At 33.2% G+C, this 21,517-nt stretch overlaps 2 protein-coding genes across 2 annotated transcripts; both read left to right on the forward strand.

Moving 5' to 3' along the window:
* The first annotated feature begins 576 nt into the window (after nt 1-576).
* Nucleotides 577-13,376, forward strand: LOC148629685 (formylglycine-generating enzyme-like). The gene is made up of 8 exons (XM_088555304.1): nt 577-1,103; nt 2,820-2,894; nt 3,796-3,878; nt 4,508-4,630; nt 7,619-7,733; nt 8,321-8,437; nt 9,532-9,591; nt 10,236-13,376. The coding sequence occupies exons 1-8, from the start codon at nt 690-692 to the stop codon at nt 10,359-10,361; spliced, it is 1,113 nt and encodes a 370-aa protein (XP_088411430.1). The 5' UTR covers nt 577-689; the 3' UTR covers nt 10,362-13,376.
* Nucleotides 13,377-15,389: 2,013 nt separating this feature from the next.
* Nucleotides 15,390-17,394, forward strand: LOC148629686 (uncharacterized). The gene has a single exon (XM_088555285.1). It carries the CDS (start codon nt 15,528-15,530, stop codon nt 17,265-17,267), a length of 1,740 nt encoding a protein of 579 aa, XP_088411411.1. The 5' UTR covers nt 15,390-15,527; the 3' UTR covers nt 17,268-17,394.
* The last annotated feature ends 4,123 nt before the right edge of the window (nt 17,395-21,517 follow it).

Here is a 21,517-nt window from a genome sequence, read left to right on the forward strand (position 1 = left end):
GTAGTTAGCCACATATAGGGCGGAGGAGTAACATCGCCGTCTTTCATGTAGTTTTCTAAAAATCCCATTGTTAAATTCATTTTTGTTTATAAGTTCATGATTAAGAGAGGTAATTTATAGATTGGATTTTAGTATATTGAGACTAGAACGTCTATATTCTGAATAGAAAGCTCTAAACTTTGATTCGAACATTTGCATAATTCATAATTACCAAGTTAGTTTACTTTACGGGAAATACTTTATATAGATTGTGCATGTTACGAGCATTGCATGTTATTTAATACAGAAAAATATTTAATATGTATCCCTGGTTACGAATTGTTCCTATCATCTATTATGTTTGAGATTTTATTAACTTTGCTCGAATATATGCAAATTTTTGGTCGTTCCCTCCGCGGGACTCGAATTCGTACCGCTGTGACATCTATGGCAATACCGCCTGCACAAAGTCCAGCGCCCTAGACCACATATATATGTATGTATTTCTATTTCTTGTCGCATTTTTTTTTCACGAACCAATTAGTAATATTTACTAGATATTACCTAAATCTTACCATATACCTTGAAATTATATAGGACGTGTGGACGAAAAAGAAAAAGGGCGAACAGGATTTTCGGCGAACGTACTCAGAATCGATTAATTATAGTTTTCAATGTGAAGGTAGAAAACGTGATATCGTGCAGAGGAGATGGCAAAGCATTTGTTTCTAATGTTCAGTTTGTGCTTTACTCCAGTATATCTTGTGGAAAAGTGTTCTACGGAATCAGACACTGATGGAAAAATAGAAGGGAAATCATGCGGTTGTTCAACCAGTCGTGACAAATCCAAATACAGCGAAAAACTTAACGCAAACGTGGATAATGATGTTAAAGTTCTACAAAATGAACTCCCAGAGGACGAAAAATCTTTGAACAAAAGGACAAATGAAATGGTTTTTATCGAGGGTGGAACATTCCATATGGGAACCAATGATCCAGTCTTTGTAGCAGACGGTGAAGGACCTGAAAGATCAGTAAAAGTTTCCTCTTTTTATCTCGACAAGCATGAAGTCAGCAACAGGGAATTTCAAAAATTCATTCAAGACACTCATTACAAAACAGAGGTAGAAACAGTTTATTGAAGGGGATTCTACAAATATTTTAATAAATTTTGCTTGAAATTTTTCCCAATAATGGTGGATTCTATAATCTTAATGTCCCCCTGGATCCACCACTGTAATTTATATTTTTTTTACCGGGATGGATCCAGGCACTTTGAAAAGAATGGATGCCAGCTGGGGTTCCTCAGAAAAAAAGGGGGATGCTAGGACAATATTTGCTATATCTTTGTCAATTTTTTCAAACGAAAATGACAAAATGTGCCCTGAAGCATGACTCAAGTAGTCTTGATTTTTTATTTCAGAAGTGTAAGATATTTATCCTATCCATAATAGGCAAACAAGAAAATATGTCTGTTTCCTGCTACTCTACCTACCCTATTTATTTGTGTCTACCCTAAACATTTTGTGGCCATTTTGTTTCAAGTACTGTTAAAGTCTAGATCATTTCCCCATTAAAAGATTTTGAAAAAATAAAATTATTTCCCTACAATATACATTTGTACCTGCCCATTTTTTTCTTGCTGGTAGCAGGAAATAAGACTTTTTTTTATTGCTTTAAGGGCTTGAATTAATAAATGCTGTATAAAGCTCTTAGATTTGGGTTCCCTGTCACTGCTTTATACAGCATATATTACATGTAATTATATTTGAAGTTCCTGTGTCTTTAATGATTTGTGTATGCAGAAATTGTCTTGATTACTTTTTAAAGTAGTATGATTTTTTTAAGCTTCTAGTTTTTAACTATGTAGATTAAATGAAGTTTTTTAAAACTGTACCAATATTACAGAATGAAGAAATTGCATTTTGAATTGTACTAAGGAGTACATATACATTGTCAATGTACCGGTGATACTGTATTAGCCATTATGATAGATTTCTTTAAGAGTAATCAAGGGAACCAAGGTTATAGCGGTAATCAAAAGAATGTAATCCAGGGACAAAGACCAGACCTGGAAAACAGACATACACAACAAAGAACATAAAGTAACTAAAATCATACATACAAAGTAACAAAAGTAAATGAGCAACTCAGACTCCACTAAAAACTGGGAGCATGGACCAGGTGCACTGGTAGGGTAAGCGTCCTCAGCTTTTCTAGAAACACCCGCCGAGTTGCTCATAAAAAGTCAAGTCCGGGGTAGACAAACGAGGGAAGGAAAACTATGGCCCGTTGAATAAATCAGTTTTCATGTAGCTGATGGATACACCATAATGATCCACGAGTTCAAGTTATAGACAACTGAATAAGTAAGATAAATGTAATGTACATGTATATGAATGTATGTTTGACAAAAAATATGCTCATTTTTTAAAAATATAGTGCTTATGCAAGTGTAGTTTGTTTTTTTGGGTTTTTTTTTATATAAATATTGTATTTCCTGTACTCAAACATGTAATGTACATGTATATGAATGTATGTTTGAAAAAAAAGCTAATTTTTAAAAAAAAAATATAGTGTTTATGTAATGTACTTGTTTTTTTTATATAAATATTGTATTTCCTGTACACAAACTTTCATTTTTGTGAATCTGATGACCTACTTTATATCCTATCTTTTTCAAAACCAAAAAAAGTCAAATATTCATTAACCTGACAAAATTTCCACAAACCACAGATGATATCCACAAATGAAAATACTATTATGTGTTTCTTTTTAAGTTTTGTATATGTTTTATGGATTTGATATAGACATGTTGCATATTGTTTTTCTTCTTTCAGGCAGAAAAATTTGGCAATTCCTTTGTTTTGGATAAACATGTCAGTGAAGAAACATTGAAGAAAATAGAAAAACAGGTAGAGAATTTTGTGTAGATATGATATATGATTAAAAGCAAACACCCTGAAGTGGTGTGAGCCCTACGATTTTGAGATGTATCTTAATAAAGGTTCCCCAAAAAGTCTTGTCCAAGAAGTATTAAAAAAGGAACTCTCGTTATGGAGAAAATTTAACATTTCCTTTAACCAAACAAATGAACAAATATAGTTAAAGATAAAGTTTCAGTTAAAATCACTTCATTTTTTCTGATAGTCTTGAGTCTTTTCTAAGTTTTTATCTAAATAAAAGAAATGAATAAGACCTGTTATAAAAGTTTGGGAAAATAGGATGTTTGTATGTATTTTTCTCCACTGTTGCGCTGGCTGTTAAAATCTAACCCACCTTGGACAAAAGATTAGCTCCAAATGTATATTATCCAAGTCATAGCATAGCTTATCTAGGAAAAGCAATTCTTAAATATCTTTTTGCTCCTTTTTGGTACCAGTAGGTGGTGCAAACTGAAGACATCCTGAGGGCCTAGACTCTCATGTTGTAGATGGGTAATGTTTGTCATTGTAATTTTGTCTTCTTCTGTAGTGCTTTCTCTTTAATGTCTATTCGCGTTACAGTTTCTGTGTAAAATTTTCCCACCATCTGAGTTGGGAGTCCAGCTTGACTTGCAGAGTAGCTGAGTTTGTCTATTCCTGCACATGATCATGCCTTGATGATCATAGGACAATATCATGTGCAAAATCAAGGTCTTCCAGTTTTGTAAACATGGACCATACTATTCCTTTATGGTCTTCCTATATATGAAGATGGTTTGTTTTGCTTCGTGTCATATTAATTCATGGAATTTGCAAATTTATCCTATAATGTTATGTGTTAACTTATTATACCAACAGCTGAACCATATGCTTTTTTCTGTTGCCTTGGAAGGTTGCAGCTGCTCCTTGGTGGGTACCAGTAGATGGTGCTGACTGGAGACATCCCGAGGGCCTAGACTCTAATATTGTAGATAGGTACTGCCTGTTATTATAATTTTGTTTACTTCAGTAGTGCTTTCCCTTTAATGTCTGAGAGTCTGTACAGTCCAATAAAAACAAGTAAATAAGTACTAATCAATATAAAATTCAGACACTGGCAATGGTAAAAGTGATTTATAGAAAAACCCACAACCATCTGATGCTTTTTCAATCTAGGCATGCCAAAATTTCATGTAACTAAATGATTCTGGATATTGGAGAAAACCATACATTCATCTCCCATTAAATTAACAAATTTAAGAACAATATCTCTTGGAAAATGCCTATTTTATTCACAAATTAGACTGGTAATGTGGTCTGTAACTGTTTCTTAATGCATTGGAAGGTATATGAGCTGTAGTGTATGATTTCAGTTAGATTGTGTCATAATTAGTTCAACAGTCCTTTAAAAGGACCTTGCCAGTCCCAAAAAATATTCAGAATTCCTTTCTTTTTCTTGTTGGACACAAGGGTGAAGGGGCTTACACGATGGAGTACTTAAAAATCTATGCTGTTTTCACATGCCTAGTAAAATTTGGTTGAAATAAAACATGTTTACATATTTAATCAACAAAACAAAACTACCATTACAATTTCCTAGTTACAGTGCAGTTATTTTGTTTCAGAATGGACCATCCTGCAGTTCATGTGTCTTGGAATGATGCTGTTGACTATTGTAAGTGGGCTGGTAAAAGGCTTCCAACAGAAGCTGAATGGGAGTATGCATGTCGAGGTGGAAAAACAAATAGGTAAGGCAGTTCTATGTAAATTAATATACAACGTATTCATTTAAGGAAACATCCTTGTGAAAGTGGTTTAGATTATTTCTACCATTCTAAGCAAGTGATTTAAAGTGGTTGTGACATTAAATCACTGGACAGTGATTATATTTCTGCAAAAGGTTAACGACAGTTACTTTTTCCCAGTTTTCTGTAGATTTTATGGGAGAAACCAATGCCCATCAGCCAATTCTTGATTAAAAAGTTTTCTCCTTTCTTTATGGTATAATTAAGAAATAATTCATGGGGGAAAATGGCGCAGTACTCATGTGTCTTAATATAATTATATAAAGTACAAATATAAAGGCTGAGTGTAAATACCTACAATAAATTATTTCTGTTCTAACATGACAAAAAACATCTGCATCTGAATATCCCAGGGGAGATGTATCAGATGATATGTTGTATGACATTTATTGGACATCATCTTATAAATATAGAATTTAACATGCTCACTAGAACCTAACATTTTGAAAATCTTAAACATTTTTATCTAGAATGGGTCTTTTATTATTTTTATCTGAATTTTTATGATCTAACTAGCAAAATAATCTAAACCACTAATCTATATTTCATTATCATAAACTGGGGAGGGAGGTATTAAATGTAATCGGTAATTTGCACAAAATTCCTTTGATGTGTACTTGCTGATAATGATTGGATTGGCAAACTGACTTGATACAAAAAATTATAGGGTCTGTTTGAAATAAGCGTGCACCAATTATCAGCGTGGGGATCCCCTTCTTTTGAAGGTCAATGAAAGTATGTTTTACTATGATGATGCAATGATTATTGTAAACAATATTATAAACAAATAAAAATGAAATTCCGTACATGTTCATCAGTATCACAAATCATAAATCAGTCAATACTGTACTTTTCTGAAGCCACAAGTAAGATATGCTGCATTCTAACATGTAGGGTTATGTCTACTGTATGCATTGTCTGCTGTCTTGCTGAAGAAAAAATTCTCTTCTGAATATCGTGCACAGTTGATGTTAATAATGTCTTGTAAATTAGTTTAAGGTAGCACATGGATATCAACCAGATAACAATGGTAATCATTCTTTGGACTTCCAAAGTGTGATATTATTTCTTACATTTTTAATATACAGGAGTGACTCACCATTAAAGAATTTAAGAAATCCTTGATAATATATCAATTTCGTAGTCTGGCTCACCAACGAAAACCACGAAAATTGGTATCCCATGAATAATAGTACTTTCACAGTAAGCTACTCTGTTCCTGATTTGGTACAGACATTTCAAAGTGATGTTGTTGGTTAAACAAGATTTTATGGCTAATCAAACCTCCCATGCCTGTTACTGGTTAAATCTATTTAATATTGTAAAAAGACATACTTTGAATTCAGGGGGATGGAGCTATGTTTATTGGAAGATGTTTGGTTGCACTATACAGATGGGATTGAGGTGCACTGTTTCATACACAAAACTGACCCGGTCTAATTATGTTAAACTTAAAAATAATAGGTGAAACTTAGTGGAAATATTCATTGTGGGTAGTAGAGCATTCTTACATAAATAGATGCAATACTTGTGTAGTTAAGAGGTGTGAAATGTATGCTTTAAGCTATCTGGAGAGATTCAAGTCCTCACGGCACTAAGTGGTTATTTTTTCAAAAATGCAAAATTTCGCATGAACTTTAAGAATAGAAATCACCTACAAATGAGCAGAAAAAGTACTTTTTTTTTTTTTTTTTTACAATAATACCATGCCTGCTTACTTTTTCGGGCTGTTTCAAAGTGCCTGATATTTTAGAAAACCTGTTTTTTGGCAATTAATTTTGGGAAGGCACCCAAAAATTGTTATGATAACTGATATATATTTAAATTTATTAAGTTACTATGGCTACAGATTTTCATGACAAAATAGAAAAGAATATCTATCTTTTTTCATGTATTGCCATAATGTAAGGTTTTGAAAAATAAAAACTTTTTACAGGAAAAAATTGTTGGATTTGCTTGTTTAAGTGTCTCAGTATAGCTTTATTTCCACAAATTGTCATAAAGTTATCTACAGTGACCTATCTATATAGTGGAACCTTAAAGAGTAATCAAGGGAACCAAGATTCTAGTGGAAATCAAAAGAATGCATTCCAGGGACAAAGACCGGAAAGGGAAAACAGACACACACAACAAAGAACATAAAATAACCAAAATAATATGTACAAAGAAATAAAAGTAAACGAGTCCAACCCTCATGAACTTGAATCTCTGTCTCGTCTTAGTCTCTCATTTCTGGAGTTCTCTGAACAATTCCCTGTCTCCCTATACATACTAACAAGAAGTAAAACAACTTTATTGGTCAAGCACCCTGCTCATGTCTTACATCATACCTGGTTATTGATTTATATATGGTTATTTTCCCCTTTTACATTGTCATTTTTTATTAGTAATACCCTCTTAATTGTATATGAATGTTTACAACACCATTTTTCCTCATGTCCCCCCCGTCATCTTAATGGTTATCACTTTTACTTCTTCATTCAAGTATTCCATATGTAGATGTAACACTTACAAGTATGTGGTTATAATTTGTTTTATGATCTGTTTTCAACATTGACATTTTATTTTGTATTTATATGTGTGCTTACCTTATAATTGTTTTAACCCTTAAATACATATAACTTTAATCAGTAATTAAAATGAGTAATAAAAACATCTTAAGTCACATTATGTCTTAACACATTCACCACCCTTTCTCAAAGACAATAATTTAATCAAGAATGTTGACCAACTGTCCTATCACAATAACAGGCAGTTTACATTACAGTTCACGATTACCTTATGTTTTGGTTCCTAATAATTGAATTTGCAACTAGATTTCCTTAAAAAAAAGAAGTCTACCACTAATATTATTTTAATTGGAACTATGCAAATAGGATGATTGGATATGCATATACTTGTAAGTGATTTCTTTCTACCCTGTACTCACAGACTGTTTCCATGGGGTAATAATAAAAATCCAAGAGGCGACCATTGGATGAATATTTGGCATGGTGATTTTCCCAATACAAATACTGCAGATGATGGATACATTACCACTTCACCGGTAGGCTATATTTATATCTGTTGTACATGCATAAAGTGAATCTATAATAAATTTATTTGCTTGGGTTTTCAAAGCTATTCGTTTTAATCAGGAGTATCTCATTCATTTGACACAGTTTTGTATGTCCACAATGACTACATGTTAACCATGCAGTGTTAATACAATTGTAAAGGAAGGTTATATAGGCATCATAACTAGATGTACATGAAGTAATATGATGACTGTTGGAAATGTCTGTTATGGGAGGTACTTCAGGGTTAAATATAGTAAGTCTGAGTGAAGCAGAGGATATTTTGTTTTAGATTGCTCAACGTCTTTTTAATTTAGTTGGTTAACAGAATATATATTTCTAACCAGGATTGAAATTAGTTGCAATTATTTCTCTACTGATGTTTTTTTCTGTTTTCCTGAAAGAAAAGTACAACTTGATACATAGTCAGAAGCTCTCTTCCCTTTTTCATTGTTTGCTAATTTTTCTTTATAGGGTATTGATACTAAAACATAGTAGAAAAAATGGGGATTAATCATGTGCTTTGGTGCATCTGTTTATTTTTTATAATAACTGTTATCTCATATTTTAATGACAGGTTACAGATTTTCCTGAGCAAAATAAGTTTGGGTTAAAAAATATGATAGGAAATGTTTGGGAGTGGACCCAAGATTGGTGGGAAACACAGCATACACCTGAATTTAAAGACAATCCAGTATGTGCTTTTCAATACCTCTTCATCTATCATGTATCACAATATATTACAACAGAAAGTCATTTGAATGTAGCAGTTTGATACTGTGATAACTAAATTTTTCATTCAACTGATTTTGAATACTTTTTTCTTGGTCTCTATTTATGCAGTCAGAATTTTTTTTTTAAATCCCAATAAAAGCATAATATATGAATTGTTTTGGTTCATCACCTTGAATTATAATTGTAGATTTTGTAAGTACAAAAGTTAGGTTACACCATAACACAGACATTTAAAGGAATGGTTATACTATCTGCTATTACTTCTGAATATCTACAAACAGCTAGAATGATTTTATACTTGGTATATAATTTGACATGATGATTTGTTAATTGTAGGTTGTTTCCTATCTTCAGTTATGTCATACCCAAACTTTCTTCTTTTTTTCCATCACAATTTGGCTAGTTTTATTCCTGTTTTTAGTCCTTGTTGGTTTTTAGGTGTGTTAAGCCTGATAAATGATTCAAGATTTCTTCAGTCTCTCGTTCTTGTAACTGTCCAGTATTTTTTCTTTGACAAAGCAGCACAACTTGTTCAATATCATACAAAAAATTTTTTCCCTCTTTGGTAAAAAAAATGTATTTACTTAAACACTCATTTATAGGTAGAAAATTAGGATTGCCCTGTTGTTAAAAAATTTTAAAAAATTACACTCAGTTACAAGAAAAACAACAAAGCACACAAAAGAACATCATAGAACAAAGAAAAAAAACTTTGAGTATATAGAAAGAGTTGAAAAGCAGAACTTTTAAAAGAGTTACCAGAACTGTACCAGTGTAATGTGATATGTTGGTCCCTGCTAAATGTTGGCTCTAGGGTTAAAATATCTAAGCAAAATTTTGACCCCCTTATGTTATTGAATTTATGTTGAACTCTGCTGAATTTAGACCATTTAATCAACATGTAATAAAAGTATCATTTAGAATTATTTAAAGAATTAATCATGCAATGAACTTCAAATGCCAACCAAACTTTTACCGTCCTTGCAAGATTTGAAAGGGCAGTCTAGGTCATTAAAAACCTTTGTAGTAATGAACTTGAAAAATGTCTTGCAGAAAGGACCATCCAAAGGTACAGATAAAGTGAAGAAAGGAGGATCTTTTTTGTGTCATAAGGTAAAATTACACTATTCCTAAACTTCTACTTTACCCGGTTCACCTGGTCCATGCTCCTAGTTTTTAGTGGAGTCTGAGTTCCTCATTTACTTTAGTTACTTTATATGTATTATTTTAGTTACTTTATGTTCTTTGTTGTGATTGTCTGTTTTCCATGTCTGGTCTTTGTCCCTGAATTACATTCTTTTGATTTCTCCTATGATCTTGGTTCCCCTGATTACTCTTCTACATGCTAACTATGAAAACTTCACATGGTTCTGTTGATTACATGTACATCTTCTTTAGTTTTAAATGAGTCACCCAGCATTTAAAGTACAGTGTGCAGGTGTGGAAGCATACTGTAAAATCAAATATCAAATATTATGTGCATGTAATTTTTCGTCCTTTCAGGTGAAAATGTGATTCAAATTTTTGTGATATTGAGAGAGATCCTACATAATTTTATAATTCAAGGTTTTAACTGTTGTGGTTGCAACAAATTTGTGTTTATAGAAATGGTGCAGTAATTTCCAAATAATTTTTCATTTTGATTTTGTGATTTTTATTGTAAAAAAAGTGTTGCAAAAATAAATTTATATTTTTTCATAATTCAATGTAAGTGCCTATGTGAATGATAATATTTCTCTTTCTATTTGTTTTTGCAGTCCTACTGTTACCGGTATAGATGTGTAGCTAGAAGTCAGAATACTCCTGACAGTTCTGCATCAAATTTAGGATTTCGTTGTGCGTCTAATAAACTTCCAGAATACTTGAAAAAAAATGAATCCTGATGTTAAAAAAAATTTGGAAAGGTTGAATGGTGATGACATTTAATGTGCTATTTTGGTGCTAAAATATTATATTTAGGATATTGCTCAAACTATTTCATGTTTCTTGTTCAATTTTTGAGGGTATGACAGGTTTGTACTTTTATGACTAAGCATTTAAAACTGGATCATTCCATCTCTTTTTGATATTCAGTTAATTTCTTTGCATGAAATAAGATTTGCCAAGGGTTAAATTTAAAATGTAGATTATATTCCTGTACAAAGAATCATTTAGTTAGAAATGGAAAAGTAATAATCAGCCATAGCTTTTCTATTGTCATAGTTTAAAGAATACCTTGAATTTAAGGCAAGTACAATGTAATGGCATGTTTTAATTATAACTGCAGGTTCATTCACTTGGGATGTATTGATCGTAATTTCATTTACCAGTGAATAGATGGCATACCTGTTAACCTTCCCACATCAGGTTTTGAAACTCGTACAAAATTATTTGAAATTGGGGTACAAATTATCCTTGCTAATATTTGCACTAAATTTTTCAATGATTTGTGAGGGTCTCCCCCAATGAATCTCCCTCATAAAAATTTAAGATTTGTCGGGGGGGGGGTGATGGGGGGGGTTTGGTTATGATTACTTTTATGTTCTGTGAAGAATACTAAATAATTGAATTTTTACATAAACAAATTGCTTTTACGTAAAAACAATGTCACTTGGGAGAATATCACACATGAAATGTTCTAAAGGTTAGCAGGTATGGGATAATTAAAAGAATATTTTTAAGAAGTGGGGTACTTTTTATCTTTGCTCATTTTAATACTAATTTTACACAAAATTAACAAAAAATTTCCAACAAAATGTGGGTCCAGCCCATGGAACCTTGCCCTTGGATCCTCCAGTGCTCTGAAATATTTTAAAAACAAATTAAAATTAGACTATTTTTGCGACTAAATAATTCTGGGTTTTGAATCTGTACTTTTTGTTGTTTTGTGTACCTTTCTATGTACAAGCATGCAAAAACGGAATAAATTTAGCAAGGTTCCTGTGACCAGTAGCTAATAAAAATTTCAATACACCTTAATCTACTATAAACTTTTTAGCTCACATTGGCCATGTGAGCTATTGCCATCACTTGGCGTCCATCATCATTGTTGTTGTTAACAATTTTTCAAAACTCTTCTCTGACACCACTTGACCAATTGGAACCAAACTTGATATGAATGTTTCTTGGGATTAAGTGTTCAGCATGATGAGGTCTATCTCTGGTCAAATTTTCATTTTGATATGTTAAGCCATGTTGGAGTTATTGCCCTTTTTCGACGTTTTTTTGCTATTTTGAATGTTATTTCTTTCAAATATCTTCTTTTCTGACACCACTTGACTAATTGGAACCAGACTTGGTACGAACGTTCCTTGGGGTATTGTGCATAGAACTGGTGTGGGGATTTTTGATCTGTGGAAAAACATGGCTGGCATTACATGTACTAAAAATAGAACATACGGGTCAGACAGTAGTTTTTCGCATATATCTCCAAAACCGTTATGTTAAGCCAAATTTCAGTAGCTGAAATGATCCTTCTTATTAGGACTAATAAAGTCTTTGTGGGATAAAAGTTGTCAGATGACTCCTTGTAAGAGTTATTGCCCTTGAAAGGGGGAAAATGACTTTTTTTAACAGTTTTCAGTCAGTATCTTGAAAACTATGATTGATCAAAAGAAATTTTCATTTGTTGAAATGATCCTTATGATAAGCCCTACCAAAGACTTCTTGATTCAAAATTGTTGGACAATTTCTTGTTAAATTTATTGCCTTTGAAAGGCAAAATTCAACCAGGTGGGAAATTCAGGCTCCTGGGAGCCTCTTGTTATAGATTAGAAGAGTCCCATATGATCAATACATAAATATTTATCTTTTGCAAGTGAGGCGCAGGATTCAAAACAAGTAACTATTATAAAATGAAAACAATATTTTGGTGAAAATACTGGTATACTGTATAAATGTGATGAATGTGTGTTCTTAAATCCATGATTAATGACCTTTGAACTGTTTTTTCCATAGAAACCTATAATTTGTCTGCTTGAAAACCGGGCAGAGGGTGATTCATCATGTTTCTAGATAATCAAAAAAGTTCAAATACATTTGTTATGTCCTAAAAACAACTCTTACTGTGTTCATTTCCTTGTATCTGCTATATATCATGAAATAATTTTTGACTGGTTATAGTGTAAAAATTCCAGCGGGAAATTTTCCCATACTTTTCTATAGTAGATTGCAACCTGACTTTAAGTAGCAGTCTTTGTAAGAATCATGCAAATTTTTTAATATGTGATACACCTGAAAAAAGGCTATATAATTTCATTTTTGTTATTAGGTTGCATTATAGATCTGTTTTATGAAATGTATAGTTATTCATTCCAATCTGTATGCTCTTAGGAGGTAATTCACATGGGAAATCCAATAGTTTCTATTGTGTTTTAGTGTCAATTACAGAGTTATCTCCCATAGTATTGAATTCTATTGTACAATTCTATGTAATTTAAATCTCATATGAACATGGATTATATGAAAAGCCACATAATATTTTCTGTTTACTTAAGCATTTTAAACAAAATATCAAAAATAAAAATATTTTGGCTTTCCAACCATGAATCACATTTTGCATGATTCTTAGCTGGATTGCTACTTAAGTATTAACAATGTCCAGTGGCAAACTAACATTTGCACTCTTATTGTCCAGTACAGTTTTTATGAAGCCTACTGAATGATTTTAATCCAAAAACATCTGGGATTAAAAAATGCTTGAGTCACTAATCATAAACTTCTGCCTGGTTCTAAGGCAGAGCTGTACATAATAACTTGTCATACGGTTGTTTACCTACTACCTCAACTTTATAAGGTTTTTCTGTTGTTGAAGGGATGGGGTTAAAAACTTCTAGATTGAATATTAATCATAAAAAGTATATGTGTATATTTATATTGTTATCTATGCATGCTCAGAATAAATTTTTAATTCTCCCTTATATGTTTTAACTATGATTTTGTAAACAAAAAGCGGAAACAGTAGATGGGCTGAGATAACCTCCTGTACATCCTCACTCATCAATTCCAATATGATTTTCAGGTACCATTAAACATTGTATTTATAAATCAAATTGTCACAAAAAAAAAAAGAACTGAAGCATTGTTATAATGTTTTTGTCACTTTCTATACCTTATTGATGCCAAATTCCAACATTTTTTTTGGTTTTTTTATTCTTCTAATTTCTGTGTGGTAAGTTTGAAGTTAATCAACATATAATGGATATATTTATGTAGCTTGATGTCTCTGATCTCTAATGGCATCATGTGATGTCACCTATGATTTTCGATTAAATGGGAAATGCAAAATATGTACCATTACAAAACTAAAATATTGCTCAAAATGTTTATGCCTCTGGAAAAAGTGCACCTGTTTTGTGCATTTTTTCAAATATAAAAATAACTAAAGTTTTGTATGGTAAAATACATTTATAGAGTGTCTTAGTTTCTTATTGTGTCTCAGTATATTAGAAAAAAGCATAAAGAAGTGTATTTCCATTGAATTCAGCCTTCACTGATCCATGGCTATCTTTTTGATTTATTGTTTAATTTTCCTTTATTTGTATGAGTCATGGTTGTAGTTTTTGTGGTCAAAATGTTAGCACTCCATTTTTCTGTCATCAATTGTGTTTTTATGGTCACCAATGGTTATAATGAAATCACATTTTTTAGCTCACCTGGCCAAAGGCCAAGTGAGCTTATGCCATCACTTGGCGTTCGTCGTCGTTGTCGTGGACAAATTTTAAAAAATCTTCTCCTCTGAAACTACTGGATTGACAGGTTTTAAACTTGGCATAATTGTTTTTTAGGGTGTTCTGCACAAAATGACCGTTGGGATTGTTAATTCATGAAAAACATGGCCGCCGTTACTAAAAATAGAACATAGGGGTCAGATGGCAGTTTTTTTGCAAATAACTCAAAAACCGTTGCCTTTAGCAAATTTCTGTCGGGGTAATATTGCTCAGCATCATGAGACGGACCTATGCCATAATTTTCAAGGTGATTGGTCAGCTGATGTAGGAGTTACGGCCCCTGAAACAGTTTTTTTTTGCATTTTCGCATGTGCAACTTTGAAAATCTCAAAATCCAGTGCACAGAATTCATTGAAAGTTGGCATTTATGTTTCTTAGGGTATCACACACAAATTGACAATTGGGATTGTTGATTCAGGAAAAAACATGGCCGCCATTACTAAAAATAGAACATAGGATTCAGATGGCAGTTTTTTGCAAATAACTCGGAAGCCGTTGCCTTTAGCAAATTTCTGGCATAGGATAAAATTGTTAAGCATCATGAGAATGGCCTATGCCGAAATTTTCAAAACCATTCATTGACTGATGTAGGAGTAAAATGACTCGTGATTTTTGATCCGTGAATAGATATGGCTGCCTATACTAAGATGGAACTTAGGGGTCGGAAGACAGGTTTTTGAAAATAATTCAAAAAATTTTGCCTTTAGCAAAATTCTGGTTCAGGTCATGAAAATGCTATTGAAAGCATTTCCTGCATTTGACCATTTAGTTGATTTTAACAGCCTGTCTCATTCCTCAAGTTTTTCAAATGAGCAAATGATTAACCAGGTGAGCGATTCAGGCTCTATTTAGCCTCTAGTTAATTCATAAAATGGGGTGATTTGCAGGGTAGAAGACCAAGTCAATTTTATGTTACACTGAATTTTTGTCCTTATATTAACCAGTAACTGAGCACTTTAGTTCGACTGACATAATGGTCTTTGTCTAGAGGGGGTTTGTAAAAACTAAGTACATGAAAACTACAATATTTAAAAGTACACGAAGTTTCACTTATGTCAACTTGACCATATTATTAATAAGTTAAATGCCGATAACAAATACAAATATAATTTGGCTTGGTCTACAAATTTTAACCTAATTGTGACCTCGCATCTAAAATATGTTCCGGTCAGTGAATGTTTGGATGAAAAGCATGTCATTTTTAACGACTTTACTGATAAGTAACCGAACAACCTTTGTAGGCCGATACAAAATTAGATCTAACCCACGATACGTTTAGACCGTTGTAAGACTATTCAGTTTGTCACAGGAAATCATTAGTGGGACTTTTCCACTCACAGCATGGAGCAGGACAACAAGAAACAAAGCTATTCGTTTTCTCCGGATAATGTTGAGGTTCCATACCAAGCATTGCCATACCTCTTAAGAGACCGGAGCAAAGAATGTCCAGAACGCGAAGCTGTTGTTTTCCTCGGAACAGATGGGAATCGAACCAGTGTGAAATACAAGGAATTATATGACGAGGCATTCTATTTCGCTAAAGGTCTCATTGAGTCAGGAATTGAAAAGAATGATATTGTTGCAATATCGAACAAGAACTCTCCTGAATGGATAATTAGTTCTTTGGGAGTACAAATGGCCGGTGCTGTACCATTGCACTTTTTCTTTAAGAAACGTAACGGATCTGATGTTACTGAAACTTTACATAGCATTCCGAACTGTTCTACTCTGATTATTGACCCCGGAGAAGAAGACAAAAATGTTGACATTTGCAAGAATTTTCTGCACTTCTTCGAGCCGACTATCAATGGATCAGTATCGAGCAATATGATAGAGGATTTGCATCAGTTGTTTTTCATGACATCGCCGCAAAAGGAATCAAATTGTTCAACCGTGTATGATCTAATCGAAATAGGGAAGTTATCGTCCTGCAAGTTACCACAGGTATCACCAGACGACATTGCCGCAATTTTCCTTACATCCGGAAGTACAGGGGTACCGAAAGCGGTTCCAACAACACATTTATCCCTTCTCCGTAGCATGTTCGACTTCGCTGCTAACGTGGAATCTAGGCATTATAATGATCGCCCATTCAGTTGGGCCGGTGGGTATCCTGCAGTTTTTATGGTGAATAGTTCAACTTTAGTAACGGCAAGTGACCTTATGGCGCTGAACTCTATTGACGAAATCAATAACTTTACTGTCAAAGCTCTTGAGGCAGAGAACTGTACATCAGCTCTGATGATAACTCCTTGCCTGCATGACATGATGCACGGGAAAACTCCAGAGTGTAAACAATGGCCTCTTAAAGTAATTTCTACAGGCGGCCTACCAGTCGAATTATCCTGCATAAAAGCGGCTGGTGTAATTGCTGATAAAGTTGTCGTTATATATGGAGCTACTGAAGTTGGATTTGCTGCTTCTATTGAAGTCACGAAACACGATGAATTCGAAAATTACTCAATTGGATTTCCCTCATCTGGAGTTGAACTAAAAATAGTTGATGATGAAGGAAATATTGTTCCAAAAGGAACAGCGGGGGAGCTCTATCTTCGTTGTCGAGATAGATTTCAAGGTTACATAAACAACAAACAGAAAAGCATTAGTTGTAGTAATAATGCTGGCTGGTATAAAACTGATGACATTGGAATGATGAGAGAAAACGGTAACATTGTCATCACTGGACGAAAATCGGATATGATGATAATTGGCGGTCTTCTGGTATCGCCCATATTCATCGAAAGCATCGTTAAGAGTCACCCAAATGTTGTAGAAGCATACATTTACCCTGTGCATGACGAAAAAAGCTTTCAGTGTGCTTACGCTGCTGTTGTGGTAGAACCTGAGGGATCGCTCACCGAGACCGATTTGAAAAACTACATTATAGATAAACAAGGGATAAACGAAGACTCCTATATAGAAAAACGATACATTCCAGAACATTTCATATTCTATAAGGAACTACCTCACACTCACAATGGGAAGATAGATAGAAAGGCTACGGCTTTGATGATTAAATCAGCAAGGAAACTAGGTTTCAGACGAAGGTCGAGTGTTAGGGATTTAAAGCCGTTATATTAGACGAATGACCTGTTTGACATTAAGTTGCATTAGCAGGTGATAATACAGAATTCTGCTATAATTGCTCATAAACGTTTTATACTTATATGACGTAATAAAATGTAATAATTCATTTCTTACATTTCTTTCCCCGAAATATTTAAGTTACATTTTGGACAAATTTAGTATATGGTTTAAGAACAGGTTGACAACGTCCTGTATGGTAGAAATATTCAGAAAATAACAAAAATGACTTACATGCTTAATGCATGAATCCACATAGATGAACAGGCTAGTGTGTGTGAACGCAAGTTCGATATAAATACGATATTACGGCCAGTCAGTATTGCTGCCTTTTGTATATGCATTTGCCTTTTGAATGTCGTATTATGGTACGTCCAGCCGTGAATAAATTGTCCGATAAGGGCATCAACAGTTTCTATTAGCAAAAAGGTTGGAGTTGAGATTTGTTTTGTTGAAAAAAATCAAATTTTAGCAGCAAAAAAAATAAGAAAAATAAATTACCACAGTAATAGACAGATAATAGATGATCCCGCATTATCTACGGCTGTTGCGGTTTTTCTAACTGAAAAGACCCCTCCCCCTTTTGAAGAAAAAAAGGTATGTAACTCAAAAACGTCTAGAGGAGTTAATCAAATTCCGTTATTATGTGTGTATGTTTTCTTTTGAACAAGTTATAAAATGGTATTCCAATTGTTTTTGGTCTGAGGTTTATTCATGTTTGAATACCGGTATGCTTAGGGGCATCATTTTTAGCGAGGGGTGTAGAAAATGAAAAAAAGGGGTTCACACTTTTGTGTGTATAAGAAAAAGGGGCATTTGTCATACCTCATAGTGTCCAACTCCTGGATAAGGTATGTATGAGAATTATTTTAAAAATCTGTGTTTCTACTGTTTCCTGACGTTTACCGTCTTGCTATAGTCAAATTTTGACAAAAAACTTCTTTTCCTCCTTGTTCAAATGTGTGTTGTTAGCATTTTAAAGTAACTAAGTGAGTGCAGTCTAATTAAAATTGAAAATAATCTATGTTGTGAAGTGGCTCAAATTAAACAAATTGATATTTTCGGCCTTACGGCCTTCGTCAGGGGCAAAAAGTAAGGATACTTTTTTGCCCCTGACGAAGGCCGTCCGTAAGCCCGAAAATTTGGGCTCGCATTTATCAATTGTTTCTACGTTTTATTCATATTTTATTTGTATTTAGTTCATTTTTCACCTTTTAAAAGTGGCTATCGTTCACAAATTCATTATTCTAATTAAAATTGGTCCCTCCGATTTTTATTTGTTTTCTTTGGGCGCAAGGTCTAATTTTCATTAGACTGTGAGTGGGAATGGTCCATATATATTCAGCTTTGTACAATTGTCTGTTTCTTTTGTTTTGGTTCGACACTAGTGCTTTCTTTAGTTCGTTTGCAAAAACAAACGCTTAGTTTACTCAGCTCCTTTAAGTATTTCAAGTCCTGCAATGGCATGAAACGATCAAGACCTTCCTGTCTACAACAAAATGGGGGTGTCCTTTTTTTCATATGGATTGAATAGGGGTGTTTTTTTTTCTTAATTAGCTTTAGAGAGGGGTCACATATTATTTCTGAGATGAGACCCCCCTTTTTGCCATTGTAAAAATACAAGTCCCTTGTTTTTTCATCGGGACACGAATTTGGTAATTTTCAAATGGTATAGCTAATAATGGGGTGACGACGATTTTTCTGCCTTTGAAATAACAAAATCCTTCAAGTGGATCCGTTCCTACCGCTCAGTGGATTGATTTCACTGCGGACATTGAATATATTCCGAAGAGACAGAAAAAAGGTAGTTATTTTCAAGCGGTGAACTGCTGATTTTTTATTTCAAATCAGTTATAAAAAGTAGGGAATAATCAAGATATGATTGTAAGTGCCACTCACCGGTGGAATATTTGAGTTTTTTTCGGTAATTATGATCATATTTTAAATATTCACACCTCCAAATTAATGTTACAAAAGTGATTTAAATAAAGTATTTATAAGATAGGAGTTAATAATAGAAACACGAGGATGAAGCCACCGTCCCAATGTAAAAGTATGTATAAGAAATGAAATGAAATGAAAGTACCCAACTTAAGTACATAATTTTCGCCTACTTTAAATTCAATACTTTTATATCAGAATCATGAATTATTCCAACAAAACTTTGGATAAAATTGTGTCGGGAAAGGGGTGGATTGAGTCATTTGATTCCAATGAAAAACCCAATGATTGATTTGTTGATTTTGGGGTTTAACACCCGAGCAGCAATATTTCAGCTATATTCAGGCGATGAACATGAAATGACAAAAATAATAGGGTCGACAAATTTTGATTGCCACAAGATAAAAGGGAGGTATGGGTAGGGTCGGGCAATTTAGCCTACTGTGGCGGAGCGCAAAGGTTCCTACTCCTATCGAATAACATAGCAGGGTTCTTTAACATGCGAGGAACTTGGAATCTTTCCCAACACGGTGCACCACTATGGTTTGCGGTCAGGTTTTCTGTATTATAGCCTGACAAAAAATAACCCAAATTCATCGCGGAACTCGAAGACGCTTCTTAATTTCAGATAGAAAATTTCTATTTTTATACACCAGTCAAAGACGCGACGTATTATTGTATACCATTGTCCGTCCGTCCGTTGTCCACACTTCGGACAATAACTCAAAAAAACGCTTTCACAAACTTAAATGAAACTTCAGTGAATTGTTCATATCTATTGACGTAAGCTCCCTTTCGATTTGTATAAAATGTCAAATTTTACGTTTCCGTGTTATGAATTTTTATACTTAAAAAAGGGAGATTTTCAAGTTTTCGCACAATTACTCAAAAACACTTTCACTAACTTTTATGAAACTTTGGTGCATTGTTCATATCTATTGACGTAAGCTCCCTTCCGATTTGTATAAAATGTCAAATTTTACGTTTCCGTGTTATGAAGTTTTACTCTTTAAAAGAGTAATCAAGGGAACCAAGGTTTTAGCGGTAATCAAAAGAATGTAATCCAGGGACAAAGACCAGACAGACATACACAACAAAGAACATAAAATAACTAAAATCATACGTACAAAGTTTCACAGTATTAATGTGAAATGGGAGAAAATTTTAAATTCCGAAAATTCACTTTTTTATGAAAAACTCATTATTGTCATATTGAAAGTCAAAAATACGCGTCTGAAATGAGAAGATATGTTGGATACATCGGTAATAAGAACAATAGTACCCAAAATGTCTATTGTACACCGTTTATATGCCAAACATTAACATTTTAGTTACTGTTTTCATGAGTAGGGGTGGCAATTTTTCACCAAACTTTACTTGGAAAATTTCAAATATTTATCACTTGAGCTCATTTGGAAACTAAGACACTATATTAATATTCTGTATTACGCAAAAGCTTGTTTAATCTATGGTATTCTGGAAAAAGGAAATAACAGGTATTAAAGAAGAAATTAAGAAATTCTGAAATTTCCAATTTTTACGAATTTACAGTCATTGTAACCCCAAAAAGAAAATATAAGCACCTGAATTGATCGGATATGTTAGATACATCATTATTTTAATTATGAATGCCTAATATGTGAATTGAAAGGTGTCAGTATGTTGTGAATGAGAATTCTCTTTGATACCGAGACCAGTTTTCTAGGAGTAGGGGTAGTATTTTTTTTAGTGGTTTATTTATGTAGAAAATTAAATTATCTAGCGAGTAATAGCAAAATTTGAGACGTTTTACTTGAGCAATAACTTGTAGAGCCGTATTTATGCGACTTTTTACTGAAAAATCGATAATACAATTTTTGCATGTTTTGGGGATAAATTCTGACTTAAAAAATCGCCAAAATTCAAGTACCTCAGATCGAAGTGTTAATTGTGATGATACTATACAGAAAATACCAAATAAGTCTTTTTTTTTTTATTGAAGCTGAAATCCTCTAGGGGTTTTGACATGGAAAAATATGTGAATTTAAGCGATTTTTCGGTGGGTAGGGGTATTTTTTTTATCCCAAAACCTAAGTGTTACCGCAACTTTCATGGTACCATTGTAAAGCTGAGAAATTGGACTACATGGTGATACATATATGTCAGTTTACTTCGTTTTGTAGATAGAAGAAGTTCGAAGAATCAAAATACATAAAAAATGAATTTTTGCTTCAATGAGGTATAAAAAGTAGCCAAAAATACAAAAATGCTTCAGATTATTTTTTTTTGCGACAGAAAGCTTCGTAAATGAGAGGTATAAGGATATC

The sequence above is a fragment of the Perna viridis genome, chromosome 1 (genome assembly GCF_037379345.1).
Source record: "Perna viridis isolate PV_CMFRI_1.1 ecotype Kerala chromosome 1, ASM3737934v1, whole genome shotgun sequence".
Classification (NCBI taxonomy): Eukaryota; Metazoa; Mollusca; class Bivalvia; order Mytilida; family Mytilidae; genus Perna; species Perna viridis.

What these genes read in the sequence shown, in the direction of transcription:
- LOC148629685 (XM_088555304.1), top strand. Translation starts at nt 690, where the DNA reads ATGGCAAAGCATTTGTTTCTAATGTTCAGTTTGTGCTTTACTCCAGTA. An exon ending in ACACTCATTACAAAACAGAG is followed by an intron (nt 1,104 to 2,819) that starts GTAGAAACAGTT and finishes TTCTTCTTTCAG; the next exon opens with GCAGAAAAATTTGGCAATTC. An exon ending in GATACATTACCACTTCACCG is followed by an intron (nt 7,734 to 8,320) that starts GTAGGCTATATT and finishes TTTTAATGACAG; the next exon opens with GTTACAGATTTTCCTGAGCA.
- LOC148629686 (XM_088555285.1), top strand. Translation starts at nt 15,528, where the DNA reads ATGGAGCAGGACAACAAGAAACAAAGCTATTCGTTTTCTCCGGATAAT.